Genomic DNA, 21,160 nt, shown 5'->3' with positions numbered 1-21,160 from the left:
CACCGACACAAAGCAGTCAGAGAGACACTCCAAAATATTTGCATCTATAAAAGATGGTTCATTAATCTAAATCACATTAGATTTTTATTTCCAAGAAAGACACTTTGAAAACAATTTTTTTTTTCTCCCAATGTCCGAAACATAAAAATGCCATTAAGATACATGAAAGTTTGTTCATGAACACTTGAAAGATTCCTTCCACTCAACATTCTGAATCGTCTATCTGATAAAAGTGAGTAAAGTGACTGTTAAAAGGGTTAATTATTTTTAAAGGCTTCCTGTGAGTCGCGTCACCGCCACCTCCTCCTCCTCCTCCTCCTCCTGCCCTGCCCGACGGAGCAGCGGCCGCTCGCTCGGCTGTAAATGGTCTGTTGACAGCACCAGAGGGCGGAATAAGGAGCTCTGGGTACGGAAGACTTACCCAGACGCCAAAACAGGAAATTAGAGCGGAGGACCCCGCCTGGAAAGGTAGGATATCGATTTATTTCTAGTTACGGATTCTCCTTTCTGCTGTCTTTGGAGAGTGCAGCCCCAGCAGCAGTAAAGCCTGGCTGGTTTAGCTCGGTCTGCTTGCAGCTGGTTCACAGATTCCGCTGCTGATTTGTTGCGTGTTTGTTCTGCTGCTGTGACGAACCCCAGAGTTACTTTTAGCGCACTTGTTAATCAAATTGTTTATTTACGAAACAGCGAAATGTCAACAATACAAAATTAGTATATTTATCAGCAGAGCTGGGGCTTAAGAAACGTAATTTCTGCCGTATATTGCAGGCGCCGCTCCGCTGTTCCTACAGTGATGGGCAGCAGACCACAGTACACACTGTGCTTTGCATGAATAACGGGGAAAGCTGGCCAGGAAATTCTGTATTTATTGCCATCTGTTGATATAGCTGCCCAGTTATTGTCTTCCTCCGATGTTACTCACTCCTCTGCTTAACCAGTCTACTTTAAGTAAACTTATCGATGCGTAAGTCGATAAGTTTTATCCAATTTTAACTTCCCTTTACTTGTAAAATGTTATTTTTGGGCTATTATAAACTGAGTCAATTTAAGCTCAGAAATTTTGCCTAATGGTTTAAAAGTTGTTTAAATATATAGGAATTGGTCGCATTGCAATCACCATTGTACTCAGTGTGCGCAATAAAATACTGGACTGCAGTATTTGCAGTGCATTATACTAGGCATAAATATTATGACTTAGTGGCAAATGCAACTGGTAGAATTTCAAATGTTTAACAATACTATAGCAATTATTTGGTTTTCCAAAGGTGCAGCTCTAAATTGCTGAAACTATTCATTATCTTATTTAAAAGCTGGTCCTAAAGCCTTCAAACCTTTCTGGACACTCAGTCAGAAAGGTCCAGTGAGCATGAAGGGGTTTTTTTCTCGCTGATACCGACTTCTGATTTTCTTTGACTTGCTAATTCTGATTTTGACTGATTCTGATTTCTTTAAATACTCCAAATAAATCAGTATTTAAGCTATAAAGAAGCTATTCTCTTGATAGCTTCTCTATTTAGAGAAACTACCTTTTCTTGATAGAAAAGGTAGCTTTAAATCTAACACAAATGTAAAGATTCACAAGATTATCCCCATTTGTGAGTCAAAGCTATAAAAAAAAGAGTTCTAATCATATCTCTAAAATGATTTTTGTTGAAGGAAAAAAGTGCAAAACAATGAACCAATTATTGTTGCCACTTTAGATCAGAAGTGATAGGATATGTTTCGTTTGCTTTCAATAAGTAAGTTAGGAAAAAAGTTCTTCAGTATTTCACCTGCTGATCAGCGTTCAGTCAGTCATTCACTGACTGATTGGTTGCATCTTCATTATCCTCTCTTAGCAATTGATGCAAAAGGTAAATTGAATCCCAAATATTAGAGTGCAAAAGATGACAAACTATTTGTAGAATATTTAAAGGAATAACCCATTTTTACATTTTCCTTATTTCTTTCTAGAAACTTTTTCATTTAGGATGCTGTGCGGGTTGCATTGTCAATCACATTTTGAAAACTCCAAAAAGAAAAGTGGCAAGTAAGCTCTTTTCAGAAAGAAACCTTTGGATTTTCTTTTACACAAAAGGTTTTGTGGTAGGAGTATGTTGTTGTAAAGATAAGATTTCCCCCACAAAATGTGCTAAGCCCGGTGTTTGGGTGCTTGGCCAGTCATTTATCCAGCGCCCATTGTGTTTTTGAGCTAAAAAATGTTTCAAATGACAAGAAATTTTACAATATCACTTGATAATTATGTGTTATTAAAATATTGGAAGATTGAGCGTGCTGTGGTGGCGTAGGGGATAGCGCAACCCACATTTGATTCCTTGAGTCCTCGACCCGGCCGTCGCGGGTTCGATTCCCGGACCCGACTGACATTTGCCACATGTCTTCCCCCCTTTTCTTCCCCCTTTCCTGTCAGCCTACTGTCATATAAGGGACACTAGAGCCCATATATATATTGGAAGATTAATACCTGAACACCAACTATTAAGTTTAAAAAAATGCAAGTATTTTAAAAAGACTTAACAAAATAAGCAATGCTTAGCCTGTTGAGGGCACAAGTAAAGCCTGGTGGCCCGCCAGACTTATAATACACTAAACCCTGAAAGATCATCCTCAGATCTGTTCTGCCAACCTATAATGTTCCTTCTGTCACAGCTGTTACACAACCCCAAAGCATCATAGAACCAACACCATGCTTGTGCAATCAGGGTTGTCAAATGGGCAGTTTTTATTTCTCATAATATCTAAATTCTTATTTAACCCTTTTGATATATTAATCTGCAATCATCTGTAGTATTTGGGAAATAGCTCTGTAGCAGAAAGGTGCTCCAACATTTCCAGAGTCTGATAAATCAGCCAGAAATCACAGTCTGGAAATTTTCCCTTGATCAGAGGATTTGCATATAAAATATTGACAAGCTGAATTTTTTAGTAAGAACTTCCACCATTATCAGTTCAGAAAAACAACATGTACTTTACTGCACTTTTTTCTGAGCTTAGAAAAGCTCAGAAAAACATTAGGACATCGGCTCTTTGCATAAATGGGAATGATTTTATAATTTCTTGAATTTCTGTTGGATTTATAGTCCTTGCCTGTATCAAACACACTATAGCATGTTCAATTGTTTCTTTGTTCTAGTCAAAAAAATTCACAGGTCAGGCGTCAAAGAAAATGTACAATCTGGTTCAGCCCAGATTCAGCGCATTTCTGGTTATAGCATCTTACAGATGATACTCATGGCTGCTTATTATGAAAGGAGGTTTTAAGAGTAAGAGATGTGTGGAGCAAATTTGCATCATCTGATCTTTCAAAATAATGTTCCATAGCCTTACCACATTAATTACTCTGGATTATTTTTTCGCCTTGCATGAAATCACTTCTGACAACTCATGTTATGTACTGGCATTTAGTACATGTTGACCCAAAAGGTATTTCGTACGGCTGTTTAGTTGTTGTTATCGCTCGTACATATTTCATTGCACCACTGCCAAGTATTTTATCCTTAGTTGCATCTAACTTGTGAAGTACTTTGTGCACCAGGAGCTGTTTGAAATGTCCTATATGAATAAATTTGACATTGCCATTAAAAGCTGTATAATTCCAATTGCTCTCATTTTACTTGCAGTAGTTTTTTTTTTTCATGAGCAGCTTTGCGCATTTTTTTCGACATCAGTTCTTCAAAAACGGCTTCCTCTTTACAGTGACAGAAGTGTTGTTGCCCAGACATTTTTGTTCCACCATTTCTTATAAGGTTAGACCTTTGGCCATGTTGAAAGATAAAAAGATATAACTCCTTTTTAAGCTCTGGATAGTGTAATATTATCATCAAAAACACAGTAAACAAAAGCATACTGTATGTATGAGCAAGAATGTTATTTAATGTATCCAATCTAATCTTATTATCTGCTTGCAATTTCAGAAAAAAAAAAAAAAAAAGTGCCCTCGCACCAACGGCTTGCTGTTGGCTGAGGAACCTGCAGAACCTGTCTGGGCCTGCCAGAAACCACTGGCCTGCTGGAGTAAGACTTGTACTGTGCAATGGCTCTGTTGACCTTGCACAGGATCCCGTCCATCTCCACCTCCCCCGTGAGTCTCTACCCATCTCCATGTTTACTGTCTCCTCAGATATTCAGTTGTTTACTTTGCATGTAGATCAATCAGAGCATCTGTTTGTGCACAGACCTGTTAGGTCTTCTTTGTGTGTGTGTGCGCGTGTGTGTGTGTGTGTGTGTGTGTGAGGGGGGGAAAACGAAAGAAAAAACAACCCCCTGACTGTGTCCCTTTGTGAATACCCGCACAAAGTTTGCCTAGAGGACGATGAGTCTTTTGTTTATTAATTAACCAAGGATTTGATTTCGCTGATAGATCTTACCGCAGAAACCATTAATAGAAGCAAATGAATAGTGTTATTTCTGTCTGAGTGCTTTTTGAAGCTGTTAAACACATACACATTATCATTGACAATTGTTTTTTTCCCTTTTTATCTTTTCTCTTTCACTCTCTGTCACACAGTCATGGAAATAATGTCAAAAGTCTGACTGTTCTGTTCTTTATCATCGCCCACTAATCCATAAATGACTTAACTCTGACTCCAAGTCTCATTCTTTGCATATTTTATCACAGAATCTAATCACCAATTATCTTAACTTGTTTTCTCCTTTTTTTTTTCTTTTTCTTCAACCACTCCTCATCGTTCCTCTCCTGGCTCCTGCCCACTTCTCTTTAATTTTCTTTTCTTGACTCTGTCTGGACTTGTCAGTTGCGTAAAAGGTAACGTTACTGTCTCATGTTTCTTTCCATGTAAACTCGTTTTCTCCAGTGCTACTGCTACTTCTCTCGTTTCTCACCCCTTCTCTTTTCTTGCTACATGTTTCATCTTTATATTTCTTCTTCTTCTCCTCCTCCTTCTTCTTCTATAATTTTGGCTGTTTAGTTAAACCCCACCTCCAGCTTCCATTTTAACAATGTTTACATGTAAGTAACATGTTTCTCTTTAGTGTTCACAATGAAAAACAACAACAACAACAACAACATTAGTGTGCCATTTGTTTGTCTTTAATCAGAAAAGTATGATGGGAGGCCACTTGAAGCAGTGTGTATCAATGTGTAATGTTTTTATATACGCTAACTATAAAAATGAGAATGCAGTATATGAAAATATGTATTGCAAGAACTAGGATCTGTAAAAGACAGAAAAATGTTTGTGCATTCAATGCAATGGGCTCTGTTCTTAAAATATACAAATTACCAGATAGGATTAGAAAAAAGGATTTGACATTATTTTTATTTCATGAATCCTTTTATTCTGACTGAATAACTGAATTCTACTTTCTTCAAAGTCAAACGTTTACACTCACTAAGATTTGCTTCGTTTTAGCAATTTTGGAAGGCTTTGTCTGCTTTTGATAACTTAATTTACATTTGTATTAATTGTGGCAGACCTGTGGATGTGTGTTAAGGCATGACTCAGACTATTTCCCTGTGAGGCAGCATGGGAAATTCAAAATCAATCAATAAAAGACACGGGCCTCCACAAATCTGGTTTCCAGATTCCTTAAGGTGCCACATCAATCTGTTCAGACAAGAATAAACTTGTCTGAACAAGGAAACAGGTTTTGTGCAGAGACCTGTTAGATTTGTGTGCGCGTGTGTGTGTGTGGGGTGGGGGAAGACGAAAGAAAAGACAACCAGCTGGGGTGTGAATCAACCCCAGCTGGTAATAGTGTCTTTACCCACAGCGAAGCAAGTCCTGTACCAGCATGCGCTGAAAGGCCTCCCTATGAGGAAGAGGCCATCACTCCAAAAGCAAGATTTTTAAAATCCAGATTACAGTTTGCAAATGCAAGTGCTCCTTTTTGGAGACATGTCCTTTGGTTTGTTGAAACCAAATGAAAGTGTTTGTCCATTATGCCCATTGTTACATTTGGAGGAATTAGAGAGAAGCTTGGAAGCCTGAGAAGTACAGAGGTGGCAGAATCATGATGGATGGGCAATTAGCTGCAGGATGAACTGGCACACTTCACAAAATAGACTGAATCATGAAGAAATCAAATTAAGTGGAAATATTAAGGTGGTATCAAAAGCATCATTCATGAAGTTAAAACATGGGCACAAACAGGTCTTGTGTGCCCTTGTGGGAGATTGGCAATATCAGTGTGCACAGCATGTTTATCCCAAAGAACTGACTCATTTGTTTAATGCAGCGTTAAAAGGTTTTGGAAGGTGGCAAAGTGGTTGTGTCATGAAAAAACTAAGTTGTTTTAGTTCCCAAATCGGCCAGAAGCAACTTTTTCAGTAAAATCTTGTTTAAGAGATAGAAATATTAAACTTTTTTAATTAAGTATCGTTTTAGGCTGCTCATTATCTCGCATCTATGTCTGCTATAAACCCAAAACAGAAAGACGTAAACTCTGTTGAATTGCTTAATTGTTATATTGAATTCACCAGTAGCATTCCATATTGCATGTCTACAGTCATGCAGCTCCGGTGAAGGACAAAAAAATTTCTTGGTGTGGCCATCACAAAGCCCTGACCTATAATAGAAAATGTCTTGGCAGAGCTGAATGAAGGTGTGTGCAAATGAGGCGGCCTACAGACCTCACTCAGTTACAGCAGGTCTGTCAGGACAAATGGGGAAAAACTACAGTGAAGTATAATATATTGCACACTACACTTAGTCATACAGATTAAAGGTAATCAAATCAAATACTGTAAAACTTTGAGTTTGAAGGAAGAAATTTGAAAAAACTTCAAAAGAAAAGTATTATTCCTGGATTTTGTCATGATTAAATGAAGGAGGGGAAGGCTTACCACACATGTACACTCATCCACGAACCTTGGCTGAAAATAACTCCAGCATGTACAAGCATAATAAATGCTATATACATACAAATCCATTCACTAAATTAGAATATTACTGAAAAGCTCATTTATTTCATGGTCAACACTTTATATAGATTAATTACACACAAATGCATGTTTGAAGCCTTTCTTCCTGTTAATTATAATGATTTTCCACTTGCAATTAAAATATTACATCAAAGCAACAGGCTATTTTAAAACACTATTTTATATCTGCCTAGAGGTTATTTTCAAAAGGCGCTTTTAATCTGACAAACGAGTCTCATCGTAATATAGTCTAATTTGTTGAATTTGACTGTATCTCATTCTGTCACCTTTCTTATGAGATTTTCTTTCGAATGTATTCACTTTGAAGGATGAAAGCTTCCAAAGGAGAGGACAACTTCAGAAGAGGTAAATATCTACTCATTTTCCAATAACCCTAACATGGTTGTTTGAACATAGTCATATAAAACTGATCACTCTGTGTCCGTCTGTTTCCAGAGAGAGCTTTGCTCTCATTAAAGGAGCCGCCCTTCTGCTGGAAGATGACAATGCTCGGGGTCTCAAAGATGACACTTCTTCCCACGACGTGACTTCTCCTGTGAAAAAAGGCGGTGGAGCGTCAGAGACGCAACACAGACACCTCCATGCCATGCTTGAACAGCTCAGACCGGAAGACACCATCAAGCTGGTGAGCCCCGATGTTGAAATGCACGTTACGTACAGCTCTGGAAAAATTACCAGACCACTTAAAATGATCAGTTTCTCTGATTTTACTCTTTATAGGTATAAGTTTGAGTAAAATGAACATTGTTCTTTTATTTTATGACCGGCTGACAACATGCCTCTGAAATTCCAAGCAAAAGCAAAATGTAGTGTTCATAATAAGAAATGGTCAGAATGATTAAAAAAAAGACGCAGTGTTTCCAGACCTCAAATAATGCAAAGAGAACATGTTCATATTCATTTAGAAACAACAGTATTAATATTTTAACTCTGGAATGGTTCAGAAATCAATATTTGGTAGAGTAACCAGGAGGTTTTCAAACGGGTTCAGTGCAGTGGTCTCTTATTTTGTTTTCCCAGAATTATATATGTAATTAGTAAGGCCTAAAACTTGAAGTATGGGAAGAATTTGGCTTACAATCACTCCTTAAAAATTCAATTTTTAGGCTTATTTCTTTGTATTAAACCAGCTACAAGGTTGGGGTTTTGATAAAAGAAAAATGTAATTTGCTGATGCTAATTTGTTATTACTATTGTGGAAAATGGCTAGATTATTTTTAGCTATGTTTCAGACAGCCTCACACTGTGGATATGAAAGATACGGTTCATCCTCTTCCTTTTTCCTTAAGCCTAGTGTTTTCCTACCTTATCTCACAGTTTTTCAAGGTGAGAAGTCAGCTTATGATACTTTGTACCATGTAGAGCCAGATAAATATTTTTGGTTCCGTCAGGCGTCATGTTGCCTAGAAAGCATGTTTATTTTTCTGCATTGACTAGTCCTGTGGCTCTGTCCTCCTGACTCCTCTTGTCACCCAGGCGGTGGAGCTGGAGTCGGTCAGCCCGGTCAGAGTCAGGTATCTGATCGTTGTCTCCACGCTGGCAAGCAAACAGGAGAGCATTCTGCTGGGCATGGATTTCCCCAGCTCAGAGAGGTGAGAGAATCTTAGATGATGGTGTACTGTTCCACAGGCAGTGCACAGGCTAACAAAGTTTGCTTTAACCCTATCAAACCCAAATTCCTTACCTGCACTGTGTCTCGTTGCAGCACTCATTGCACTATCGGCTTGGTCCTGCCAGTTTGGAGCGACACACAAGTGTATCTGGACGGAGATGGGTAAGAGACATTTTAGACATTTTTGGACCTAAAGAGGAACGATCTAGATTCAGTGCACAGCTTCAGTTATTACAACTAAAAACCAGTGATCAGGCCCGAAACCTGGGAGTAGTGATGGACTCTGACCTGAACATTCAGAGCCACGTAAAGACAGTCACAAAGACGGCTTTCTATCACCTGAAGAACATTTCCAGGATTAAAGGACTAATGTCTCAGCCAGATCTAGAGAAACTCATCCATGCGTTTATCTTCAGTCGTATTGATTATTGTAACGGCGTCTTCACAGGTCTGTCCAACAAATCAATCAAACAGCTGCAGCTGATCCAAAATGCTGCTGCTCGCGTTCTCACTAAAACCAGGAAGATAGAGCACATAACACCAGTTTTAAAGTCTCTCCACTGGCTCCCTGTCGCTCAAAGAATAGACTTTAAAATACTGCTGTTAGTTTATAAATCACTGAATGGTTTAGCACCACAATACATTAAAGATCTGCTGCTGTTGTATCAACCTTCCAGAACCTCTCAGGTCTTCTGGTTCTGGTCTGCTCTGCATCCCCAGAACCAGAACCAAACGAGGAGAAGCAGCATTTATCATCTATGCACCAAAAATCTGGAACAAACTTCCAGAAAACTGTAAAACAGCTGAAACACTGACTTCCTTTAAATCTCAACTAAAAACCCACTTGTTTAGAGTTGTATTCGATACGTAATCAATTGCAAATTTATTGACGGAATCTGACTTGATATTGTTTTTATTGTTGATTCTATGTTGCATTGTATTTTTGTGTTTGATTTGATGTAAAGCACTTTGAAATGCCTTGCTGCTGAAATGTGCTATACAAATAAAGTTTGATTGATTGATTGATAAAAAATGTAGGATTAAGGATTTGAAGTGAAACCAGTCTGCAGTCTGGTATTTGGGATTCCTTCCAGAGACGTGTTATTTATAGAGTTGACTCATTTTGCTATAAACTACACATGCTCACTCTCTCAAAATCTCTTACATAAACATGAAGCTCATGTGTTCACGGAGAGTTCAGCAGCTGAAAGCTTTAGTAGTTCTGCCATTTGTATTAAAAGCATCAAGTGTTCAAATGTCTGTAGAGGAGCGTTGTGAAACATCCAGGCTCACATGGTGTGAGAACTGTCTGCTGTGTATTAACTGATCCACCATCACATGCTGAGCGTCACACAAGACGCTTTGATCGGTTGCCATGTCTCACCAGCGTGTTCACCCCTTATAAGGCCCTATCACACCTCTCGCTGTGACGGGTTGTTTTCTTCTTTCTCGCTGCCTTCACATTTTTATTTTTCAGTTTGTTCACCAGATATGTCACTAATTTGCACTGAAAACGTCTTTCTGCCCTTTCTAGCTGCCTGTGTTTTGCCAGTATTTGTTTCCTATCAGATTTTCCTTCCTCCTTATCTGTGTCTTCACTGGAGTTTATCAAGAGTTCATATCTTTTTTTTTGTTTGTTTGTTTTGTTGTTGTTGTTTTGTTTTTTTGCAGTGGTTTTAGTGTGACGTCAGCAGAGGACACCAGAAATTTTAAACCAGTTTCAATGCAGACCATGTGGTGAGTTCTCATGCTGATACAGCAGAAGTAAAAACTACATTAACAAGGAGTTTTAGGGAGAGGCCAGGATGAGCTCAAATTTCATTTTTAACCCCCAGGCACTTTAGTGCTTTTTATTTCTTGCCAGTTCTCAGTCAAACTGGAATAACAAAAACATATGGAAAAAGAGGCATCAAGTGCCAACCTATTACCCCAACTACACCTCTTTCAGAGGTGTTTTCACACCTTGCTGTGGCCTTTGGTCTGTGGTAACAACACATTGGTCTCACGCTACCACATTCCAGAGAAGAAAAAAATTTGTTTTGATCTATGTCATTTCTTTGAAGAAATTAAACGTTTGGTTAAGCGCCACTTTTGCCAATTGTTTCTGCAATCTTTTCGATCGCTCGCAGCCCAATGAGCAATTTTCCTGCTCTTCTGAGGATTAGCTGTTCAGTTCCAGCATCCCAATCCTCGCTTGGACCTGACCAAATGTGAAAAACTTTAATGGTGTGAATGCATTTGCAGCAAAGGGACAGTAACGAACAGACACAACCATGCAATCTTAGATTGTACTATAGTCTTTTTTTTAGATTATTATCTGTATTTAGAGCTATCTGCTTGCACCAACCAGTGATTTAAATTCTCCATCCGTTTCTTCTCGTTTAAGGTCAATCCTGCAGGTGCTGCACGGCTGCTGCGAGCGGGCAGTCAAAGCAGCCTTGATCCCAGGCTGTGGCCTAGAGTGGGCCCAGCACTACTCCCGGCACATTGAGTCCGATCGGTTCTGCCTGAACGAGTGGGAGGCTATGAACGACCTGGAGTCAGTCCGCAGGGACAGTAACAGACCGAGGTTAGAGGGCTGTTTGTTTTTTTTACTTTCATTTTATATTAAATTAGTGATCTGAAACACTCCAGCCAGAGGTGGAACGGGAAGCTATCTTCATGTTATTTACTTAGTTAAAGGTTGAAATGCAGCCGTTTTAAACAGCTCCACAACAAGTAGGTCATGCATGAAAGATCTTATCTCAATAGAAAGTGCATTTAGACACAAAGAGGCCTTTATAAACGGTTCTTACTCTGCAGATACAGTAAATAATGATTACATTTGCAACCGTTCTTAAATATATCTGAACTGATCTATTTGCATAGAAGTTGATTAACGTTTAGTTGTAGTTGTGCTTTGTAGCTGATTTCTAGTTTGTCAGGTTTCACATCTCCATGCGGCTGTAAATTTGAAATGAGTTATACTGTTTGTCATCTGTTCCTGTTGTTCAATGCAAATATGTCACAGTGTGTTAAAGCTTGTATTTCCTTGTTTGAAAAGCTCTGAAGACAGAGTTTCCAATGAAAGGCTCATCAAAGAGCACCTGAGAGACATCATGAGAACCGAAGACCTGGACAACCTCACGTCTAAAATGGTAAGACATGTGGGCGGAGGACCGAGAAGATGTTTGTCTAAAACGGCAGGTTCTCAGACCAGCAGGAGGTTTAAATAATTAATGAATGTGCACATTTTTGTTTTCTTTTTTTTTTAAATTTGTTTCTGCAGGTGCACACTGCTTTGGAGTCCAGGATAGGGTTTGATATGAGAATCTACAAGGAGTACATTGACAATGAGATCTTGGTTACCATGGCTCAGATGGACAAACCCTCAAAAATATTTGATTACCTTTACCTGGTAAGTGTTTGTGTTCCATAAGGCTGTAGTAAAACTTACTGCCATAAAGAGGGCTTTCCCTGCTACAGAGATCAACAAACTGACAGAAATAAGCTTTCGCCAGGATGTTGTCACATGACCTCAACTTCCCCTTTGTGAGAGATTGTGTGTCAATAGCGATAGGGAAGACAGCTCCGCAGGCCCTTTCCGCCTTCTTGTCTGTTTCACTAACTTTCTTTGTTAAATCGTTGTTTCAGGGCTCTGAGTGGAACGCTGCTAACTTTGAGGAGCTACAGAAAAACAAGTTGGTGTTTGTTCTTGCTTCCAACTGTCCCTACAGATCTGTCTAAATGTCTCTGTGTCAGATTGTTTAATGAGGTGCATTTCGTTTCGCTGAGTCACTAATCTGCTCCTGCTTGTTTTTCCCAGCGTCGGCTACATTCTGAATGTCACAAGGGAGATTGACAACTTTTTCCCAGAATCCTTCACGTACATGAACATCAGAGTGTACGATGTGGAGGCTACTGACCTGCTCGCTCATTGGCCGGACACATACAACTTCATCAACTCTGCGAGGTGGAGCTCGTTCACCAAACACAGTTTAAAACTCTCCAGGGTGCACAGTTTAAAATCAAGCACTAAGAGTTCACAGTTAAGGCTGCATGATAGTGAGGAGGTTATTTCCACCACGCTCCATGATGGTCATAGTGCACCCATCAGTTAGGATTTTCAACACTTTAAATCAAACTTTTCTTGATGCATTTATGCTGTTTTTTTATTTTTATTTTAAGGGTGAAATAATTATACAACAAAAAATTTTTTTAAAGTTGTTTTCTTCAATCCTGCTCTGAAAATGCATGTAGAACTGATGGTTTGGATAAATGCCACCAAACACCATATGTTCAACAAACAGTTGGAATCAACACATTAACCAGGATACAAGAATATGTGAGAAAACTAATTTATCTGCTCATAAATCATTGTGAAATGTGATCTTCTGTGTTGACGCACTTTCACTTCTTCCTTTTCTGTTATTTTAGGTAGTTGGAAGTCGCACTAAAATGTGAACAGTAGGTCTGAAAGGACTACTAGGCAGAATTTTGTCATCTTTAAACAAATTTAATTAATATTTATAACATTGGGCTACATTTTTAACTTGCTTGTTGCTGTCTTGAAACCTGATAAGTCATTAGGATAGCTTGACTGTTGCCACAAATATGGTGGAAAAACAAAGTGCTACCTCAAAATACAAACCAAAGACAACTATTTAGCAAAAAATAAAAACTATTAATGCTTTAAAATGGTAGGTACAAAACCTAATTATATGTTCTAGCTACCCAGTATATCTGGCCATTATTTATACTTCAATGAATTTCCAAAGCCCTTTGATCATTCTCATTGAGAAGCTCCATAACAGATAAAACTTCTCCAGTCAGGCGACAAGTCGGCCAGTTTGATGCTTATAACATTTAGGTGAGATATGTTGCAATTTGGACTTTGTCCTGGGTTTGTTTGAACCCTCGGCACAAGTAGATAATCTCTGAGACAAACTTTGACATAAGTACGGTGAAGATATGAAGTAAATTTTTTTTATGTAGGCCACCTCTGCAATTTGAAATGAACATAACTCTCTGTAGTTTGATCTGAAATTTCACCTGACTGACACATCAGAAAGTCTGTCGCAATAAGCAATAAATCAGTTAATCATCTGATCAATTAAAATGAGCTCAATAATTTCCATTCTGATAGAAGTTAGAAAACAAAATTAAAGGGTCATAGTCCATTTAATTTATTGTTTATACTGTGTGTGCTTTTTATTTTTTGTTTAATTTATAGTTTTTCTTTGCTGTGTTTTATTTTCAGTATTTAAAATATCTTCCAGTTCCAGAAAGTGGCATCACTGTTTTTCCAAATAATTTCTGAGATCATTTATTGTTCAGTAAAATTTGTTGTCACAACAGGCCCACGCATCAACACTAAAAGAGACAATGACAACTTCTCTATTTTTTAGGTTTATTCAATTTTAGAGTGTCTGATTTTTGAAACTCTGAGTTCTCTTTAGCAGACTCGTCAGAAGTTTCCCCCTGTATGCAGCATCTCTCTTCGGAACGTGTTAAATTGCAGTTATGCCTCAGTTCCTGCAGCACTCTCAGCCTCTTGATTGATTGTCCCTCCTCTGTGTGTCACAGGAAGAGCGGACAGGCGGTGTTGGTGCACTGTAAGATGGGAGTGTCTCGTTCTGCATCCACGGTGATCGCCTACGCCATGAAGCAGCAGCACTGGTCTCTGGATGAGGCGCTTTCTTACGTTAGGGACCGGCGGTCCATCGTCAAGCCCAATGACGGTTTTCTGAAGCAGCTGCAGACCTACAGCGGTATCCTCAGCGCAAGGTGGGATCCGACGCTGCATGAAACGCCATGTTCTGTCAAAAGAAGGGCTGATGTAAATATTTGTCCGTTCTGATTTAATGAGAGTGAGGAGCTGTGATGTGTTCATCTTCGCAGCCAGCAGCGTCACAGCGCTCTCTGGAAGCCAAGACAGAAGTCAGTCCGAAAGGACAAGGGAGAGCAGGTCGACAAACCAGGAGGGGAGGACAATGATGAGGAGGATGATGAGGATGAAGACGAGGAGGATGTTGTAGACAGTCCAGATGAGAAAGATTCAGTCAGCCCAGATGAGGAAAGTAATTCAGAGGAAGAACAAGAGGTAATTTTATAATTTATTTTTAAAAAAAATGATTCAGCATTTTAAAACCGACTGATCTCTTTTGATTCTCAAATCCGTTCAGGTGTTTGAAGGACCAAGTCCACAATCTGACAACCTCCAGCTTCTCAGGCAGGAAGGAGCAAGTCCCATTATCACTATAAACGAACCAGACAAGGTGAGCCGATTGGGGTTTTTCACTTACGGCGCAGCTGCAGACATCGATGGTTTACTACGTCTCTTCATTCCAAAGGTTGTTCCATGTGTGAACCGCAGTGGCAGGATGAACCTCTTCTCCCTCATGCAGTCCATAAGCGAACTAGATGACATGGATAATGGACACGAACCGGTAAACAAGATGCTTATTCTCATCCTGATTACAGTTTAGTTTCAGTAAAATAATTTTCTAAAATACAGTGATTTTTGGGCCAAATTTTGTCTGAATTTTCTGCAAACATACAGTCAGTTTGTCTACTGACAGGTCAATTTTATCAGATATGGCATCATGTCTCTTATGTCAAATTATTGTTAAAGGGAACCTACAATGCTTGAAGTTTGTGCAAGAACAAGGCAAAAGGAAAGTTGTTTTAGTATTTAATTAGAGACACGTTTCTGTTTTAAATTCAGAAACAGAAGTAAGAACTTTCAGCATCAGCTCTGGAAATGTCACTTGGTGACATTTCTGGGTGAGAGCTTTCCTGTGATTCATCTTCAGAGAAATGCCCCCCAAAATAGTGTGACTAAATATTATTATGTTCCTCATACTTACCAGAGCTTGTCTGGTATAAATATTTTTAATTTGGAAAAAAATTTTCACTTGAAAATCGCACCACTATATATTAGGAACTACTTAAATAGACCAACACAAAATATCTTATCATTCTCAAAGGGGAAAGAAAATACACAGTTTTTATTTTTTGTAAGTAAAGGGGCTCCTTTCCTCCAATACCCCTAAATGAAATCCAGTGCAACCCATTACCTTGAAAATAATAAATAGTCTTTGTGTAATGAAATCTCATCGTAGATAAATCTGTCCTATGAAGGCCCCAGAAGTTGTTGGAGAATATTAGTGATCATGAAGATTAACAAAAACAACAGAGAGGTCAGGGATGAAATTGTGGTGAAGTTTAAAGCAGGATTAGTTTATAAAACATTAAACGTTTCTGCCTCCATATATATATATATATATATATATATATATATATATATATATATATATATATATATATAATTTTTTTTTTCTTTTAGTACATTGACCTCCACAGGTTTGAGCCACTAGATTTCCCACATGATTAAATATAGACGTTCACAACAAACTGTTTATTCTGTCCAAAGCTTCCTGGGAGTCCGAGACGCTCTCCGAAGCAGCGGAGGCGCAGCCACGGCCGAAGGGGCCTCACACACCAAAGAGCATGCGTTGATGTGTCACCAGAGCCGCGGTCTCTGCCAGACAGCGGTCAGAGCAAGGACTAAAGCGACCAAGGAGGGGGATTATCAGGAGGGACAGGGACCAATAACGGAAATCCCAACAGTGATGAACCCAGGAAACATGCCAAGGAAGTTCTGTTGAAGCTATAATTTACGTTTCACCAGTCCTTCATTGCACATCTGAGCTCCTACTAATACCTGGTTTGTTTTGATGAGGTTCTCTCTGCAGTATTGCTGCACCTGTGGCAGGCAGGATTTTATATAGAGATGTCACTGTGTAAGTGGTATTACGATTATAAAATGCTGTCATTATGACTCACCAGAGCCTCCTTCTGCCCTAATGGAGCTCTTCCCTTCCAACACTCCGGAGAGATCTATGCAAGTCCTGTAATCTCTCGTTCTCTGGCAAACACCAGGTTTCAAACTGCCACCTGTTCACATCTTTTTCTTTCCTGAAGATATTTCTTCATCTCTGATGTAAAGATTTGACTGTATCCAAGCTGTGCATTACGGACCATGTTAAAAGGCCAGTTTTATGGCGCATGCCTGATTGCCAAACTGTTTTTTCTACATGCCAGTGAATATATTTAAATAAGAAGCTAATGTAAGGAACAATTGCAGACCATTTTATTTTTATTCTAATGTGTACACCAGGACTGCATGAGTGCCTTCGACCTGAGAATGACATATTTGCTGGTGTTTTTATGGTTTTACTATGAGGAAATTGTCCCATCTTGTATTTGTCCTACAGTCTCACTTGGCTTCATCAATGCGACTACCAGAGATTGTGTTTATTTACAATGCATAGATATCCATGTATAATTGCTGGTGATCTGGGTGCATGTTTTTGTGATTATATACCAGCCTGTGAGACCAAATTGTTCAGGGTTTCTTTTTTTTGTGTGTGTATTTATATGAACTTTATTATCCACCAGATGCTGATATGGAATATTATTTCATGCTGGTGTTATTCTTTGAGTACAACCAAGCTAAGGCTTATTTCATTAAACCTGCATGTGCACAAATTCAAAGCATTTACATGCACTTTATAATCCCACACTGTTCACACTGCCTGAGGCAACCCTGCACTGCACCGTGATTGGAAACTTTTTAAGTTGCGCCCAAAGCTGGTTCTGTTGTAAGCTCTTGGCTTTCTCCACCTCACTCTCGTTTACAAAACATTCAGAGTGACAAATAAAGAAATCACACTCCAAACATTTAGTCTCTTTATTAAACCACAAGATCTCAGGTAAAAGGCATTATTATTCAAATTCTCATAATATTGCCATTTACTGTCATCTCTCTAATGTAGCTATTTGTACAGAAACAACAGAACTTGTTTTAGATACAGTGATATATCGTCACATATACAAATGAAGATATACATCATTTGTATATGTGACAAATTTAGGTCCCAACATATTTCCTTCTGGGTTCACTGAGGATGACTCCTCCCTGCTTCATTGCAGCTCTGAAGGCTTGAACCTGCAAGAAGAAGGAGATTGAAATATATTTAAAAAAAATATGCATTTACTTTGAAACGGTGTGAATCGGTGATTGGTTAATGAGGAGTCCTGAAACGTTTGGACACTTTGAAAAAACTGTCACTGAATACTGACACCTGCTGGACCATAAAAATACCTGCAGGCAAATTAGTTGACACTGATTTGATGACCTGGTATATCCAATAATATAATTTAAGTCATTGTGTTTTAGATTGTATTATATCTTCATTTAAATTTGAAATATCTATTTTTAGATGCAGGCAAATAATGTGAACATCATGTGAAAATTTAAGCAAGCATGTTGCAAATACGGATGCATGCAGACAGATTTTATTTCCTACAAAACTTATTTTAAAAATACATTTTTTCCAACGTTTTGAAATCGAGTCCGTTGCGTTTTTTTTTTTTGTTTTTTTGTTTTTTTTTATACAACTTCTCCAGCTGCAGAAAACATTCGCTCACACGGCACAGATGAGGCTGGACTCTAAAGTGCAAAGAAACTGTAAGGAAAGGAGGAAGAGGTTTGGACAAATTGTCTTTTGGTTGCAAGTGAGTGATTCCATGAGCTTTAGATGGCAAAATAGCTTTTCAACAAAAAGTTTGGAGGAAAAAAGAACTTAAAAGCTGGTGCATTTATTTGCTGTCCTATGTATTAGAAGAACTAGAATAATGATTACTCCTCAGTTGGGAAATTCAGGTTTTAGTAATTTAAAGTTATCTTATTCCTAGAAAATATGGATCGCTACTTAGGATCTGAAAGTTTGACCCATCTATTTTCAATTAGAATTCATTTTTACAAAAAAAAAAAACAACACAATTGTCTTTAGAACCAAAGGTATCCAACTCCTAGAAGCAGTAAAATTCATTGCACAATGTCAGTGGAAGTAGTTAGTACACAAAGAAATGCAGAAAAAAACAAAAACAAAGCATGAGGCCTTCAACGCAAAGTAATCCATCAGATTCTGCAACCAATACTCACTCCCTGGGATCGGTACGTCCAGGGAATGGCCCGGTACACCATCCTCATGATGCCCGCCTGCTGGCATCGATGCGCCAGCACCTCGCCCACAGCCTGACACGCCGCCACGCAGTTTGTGGAAGCCAGCTCCTTCTTCACGGCCCACTCTTTGGTCGAACAGGTCAGCACTGGGACGGGTGAAGTGTAGGAGAACACTTCTGCTGTGACGTGATGTTGACTGCGAGAAAACATCAACCTGAGAAGAAGAACAAAACAGAAGTAGATGGTGTAAAGATTATTATTATTTTTTTTATTTAAAATGTTGTTCTCACAAGATGAAAAAACATACTTTGTTCATTGAAAAAAAAGAATTTGGGTACACAAGTATACTTTTATTACAGGTGTTTCTAATCCACACACAAACAAAATATCCAATCCTTCGCCTGGACAATGAACAGGTCAGCTAAATCGGGGGGAATCCAAAATTAATATTACACTTGTTAAAATAAAAGTATTTTGTAATCTATCCTGAAAAAAGTAAATATTGTCTAGTTTGTCTTCTTTCCAGAGCAAATATCTTAGAACACTTGAAATATAAGACAAAACTAACAAGATAGAGAACCTTACTTTAAGTCACTAATTCCTTAATATTGATGGAAAAAGTCTTAGTTCCACTGGTAGATTATTTCATGTACAACAAGATATTTTTCCCATATTAAAAGTGAAATAATCTGCCAGTAAAATTACAACTTTTTATTTGATGTTAAGGAATTATGTACTTAAAACAAGCTGAAAAGTGTGTGTGTGTACTCATTATGTGTGTGGGGGGATGTTTGTATAAGCAACAGAATCAATTGGAAAGAAAAAAAAAAGGGAGAAAAATTCCCCATGTTGCCAAGTATGAAATGAGGGAATTAAAGTTGAGGAACCGGTCAAACCAACGTCTCCTTGGCAGGAATCAGACAGTCAGCAGCAGAGTGAAGGGCTTTTAAAAGGTAAAACATTTAAAAAATCACGCTGCACCCTTGCTTGCCTGAGGCGTGCGCTAACATACATGCAAAACAAATGTATTTTTTTGCATTTTTTTTCCCAAAAGTGATTTTTGTGAAAAAATATTAATAAATGAAATAATAATCAAATAAAACAAAGAAAAAAATAATTTTTTAACAGTATTAATAATAATATCACCAGTCAGGAATCAAAATTACCTAACTATCTCACAATCAGCAAGTCAAATACTGACGAATATTTTCTTTCCTCTGTTATGAATATTAGTTGTTGACATTTCACACTATAGCTGGATCACTTTACATAAATTGTAAGGAATAAGGTGTATCCAATATACGCCTTATTGACCAATTTCAAAACAAGTCCTATTTCTAGGCTCCTATAACTTCCACCTTTTGATTCTTGGGAAGATTATAACTCAAATAATCCCCAAACTTTGTTTTCATCTTTTCAGTTTTCAGGCCTTTGTTCTTTTCAGAGATGGTTCCCTCTATCTTCTATATAAATATCTAATATTTTATTTAAAAGTCGCGTCTAATGTCATTCAGGTAGTTAATGTCTCATTTCAAGGCCTTTATTTTTTTCAGCTACTGAGAGGAGACAAAAGTCCCTTGAGATTGTTTTTGAGTTAAAATACATTAGTATTTTATCGTGAAAATTTTGAGAAATATTAAGGCAAAGTAGATTCAAGTAGCATTTTGCATTGAAATAGCCTCGACATCACACCACTTTGAAAGTGGGGATCCAAAGATCTCTTTCTACCTGTGGTAGAACTGCTGGTGAGGCCAGGTGGTCTTCCAGCCCCGGTCCTTCACAGCCAGGGCCATCTGCTCCAGGTTCCGCGGATTTCTGTTCACGAAGGTCGGGTTGACGGCTTCGTTTTCATTCGGGGTGGGCTCGGGCCGAGGTGCAGCCTGACTCAAACACCGAGCTGGTACCAGGAACAGCTAACCAGTTAGTAACAGCAGCGACTCAACGACCGCAGCACTGTTTGTTTACTTACCTGAGTGCTTTGAAGCAACACCAGAATCACACCGCTGAATTTGACCCATCAACAGCCGAACACTTCGATTAATTTCCCTCAAAGCCATCTCTGTTTGACCTCTGTTCCACTTAGACAGTCAAATTCAGTTTATCCGTGAACATCCAGGCACACTTTGTGCCCTTAGATAGGTTCAAACCAACTCCCCTTTTCCTACACACTACTTTATAAGGTTTCACCGTGACAGAGGGAGCGCCATCTTTGAGACTCCAATAATATCCGGTTCACTTGACTGGGTGTTACTTGAAAAGAAGCACGGATAGAAACAGTTGATTATTCCGAAAAATAGAAACTTGGGAGGGATTACTTTGTGTAGCATATGTATATTTTTATGCTTAATTGTCTATAAACAAGTGAAAAAGACATTTCAATTTGCTCTTTCTTAAAACTTTTCTTCAGACAATAAGGAAGCCCTTTTAGTTAGATTAACACCAAATTTATTTATTTGGATGCAAGATGCTGTCACCTTGAACACCGTTATATACTTGAGTAAAAAAAAGTGAAATTTAAAGTATTTAAGAAATAACAGGAAAGGCAACATGGATAACTGCTAATAATTTGCTAAGATTTAACCTCTAACTTTGTCAACCTCGATGAAACCTTTAAGAAATAGCTTTAAATGTT

At 38.4% G+C, this 21,160-nt stretch overlaps 2 protein-coding genes across 4 annotated transcripts; one reads left to right on the top strand and one right to left on the bottom strand.

Annotated features, from left to right (window-relative positions):
• Window positions 1-311: 311 nt before the first annotated feature.
• Window positions 312-17,238, top strand: si:ch211-203d1.3 (protein phosphatase Slingshot homolog 3). Of its 3 annotated transcripts, none has more exons than XM_044128119.1 (18): window positions 312-468; window positions 2,019-2,022; window positions 3,915-4,081; window positions 7,212-7,249; window positions 7,340-7,529; window positions 8,381-8,496; window positions 8,610-8,678; window positions 10,188-10,253; window positions 10,903-11,085; window positions 11,560-11,653; window positions 11,785-11,913; window positions 12,150-12,196; window positions 12,322-12,468; window positions 14,082-14,282; window positions 14,397-14,598; window positions 14,681-14,773; window positions 14,849-14,944; window positions 15,931-17,238. In XM_044128119.1, the coding sequence occupies exons 3-18, from the start codon at window positions 4,034-4,036 to the stop codon at window positions 16,066-16,068; spliced, it is 1,857 nt and encodes a 618-aa protein (XP_043984054.1). In that variant the 5' UTR covers window positions 312-468; window positions 2,019-2,022; window positions 3,915-4,033; the 3' UTR covers window positions 16,069-17,238. The 3 variants fall into 3 exon arrangements, with proteins under 3 accessions (XP_043984054.1, XP_043984053.1, XP_043984055.1); XM_044128118.1 differs by lacking the exon at window positions 2,019-2,022 and adding an exon at window positions 1,706-1,707; XM_044128120.1 differs by lacking the exon at window positions 2,019-2,022 and having other exon boundaries at window positions 3,916-4,081.
• Window positions 17,237-20,816, bottom strand: mrpl18 (mitochondrial ribosomal protein L18). Its single transcript, XM_044128122.1, has 4 exons — window positions 20,498-20,816; window positions 20,257-20,425; window positions 18,508-18,742; window positions 17,237-17,508 (listed from the first exon to the last, which is right to left on the bottom strand). The coding sequence occupies exons 1-4, from the start codon at window positions 20,583-20,585 to the stop codon at window positions 17,431-17,433; spliced, it is 570 nt and encodes a 189-aa protein (XP_043984057.1). The 5' UTR covers window positions 20,586-20,816; the 3' UTR covers window positions 17,237-17,430.
• Between the last annotated feature and the right edge of the window lie 344 nt (window positions 20,817-21,160).

Source organism: Gambusia affinis, linkage group LG09, assembly GCF_019740435.1.
Source record: "Gambusia affinis linkage group LG09, SWU_Gaff_1.0, whole genome shotgun sequence".
In the NCBI taxonomy this organism is placed as follows: domain Eukaryota; kingdom Metazoa; phylum Chordata; class Actinopteri; order Cyprinodontiformes; family Poeciliidae; genus Gambusia; species Gambusia affinis.
This window is presented reverse-complemented; position numbering and strand designations above follow the sequence as displayed.

What these genes read in the sequence shown, in the direction of transcription:
- si:ch211-203d1.3 (XM_044128120.1), top strand. Translation starts at nt 4,034, where the DNA reads ATGGCTCTGTTGACCTTGCACAGGATCCCGTCCATCTCCACCTCCCCC. An exon ending in AGAGGACAACTTCAGAAGAG is followed by an intron (nt 7,250 to 7,339) that starts GTAAATATCTAC and finishes GTCTGTTTCCAG; the next exon opens with AGAGAGCTTTGCTCTCATTA. An exon ending in TGGATAATGGACACGAACCG is followed by an intron (nt 14,945 to 15,930) that starts GTAAACAAGATG and finishes TTCTGTCCAAAG; the next exon opens with CTTCCTGGGAGTCCGAGACG.
- mrpl18 (XM_044128122.1), bottom strand. Translation starts at nt 20,585, where the DNA reads ATGGCTTTGAGGGAAATTAATCGAAGTGTTCGGCTGTTGATGGGTCAA. An exon ending in CACCAGCAGTTCTACCACAG is followed by an intron (nt 18,743 to 20,256) that starts GTAGAAAGAGAT and finishes TCTTCTTCTCAG; the next exon opens with GTTGATGTTTTCTCGCAGTC. An exon ending in GGACGTACCGATCCCAGGGA is followed by an intron (nt 17,509 to 18,507) that starts GTGAGTATTGGT and finishes TTCTTCTTGCAG; the next exon opens with GTTCAAGCCTTCAGAGCTGC.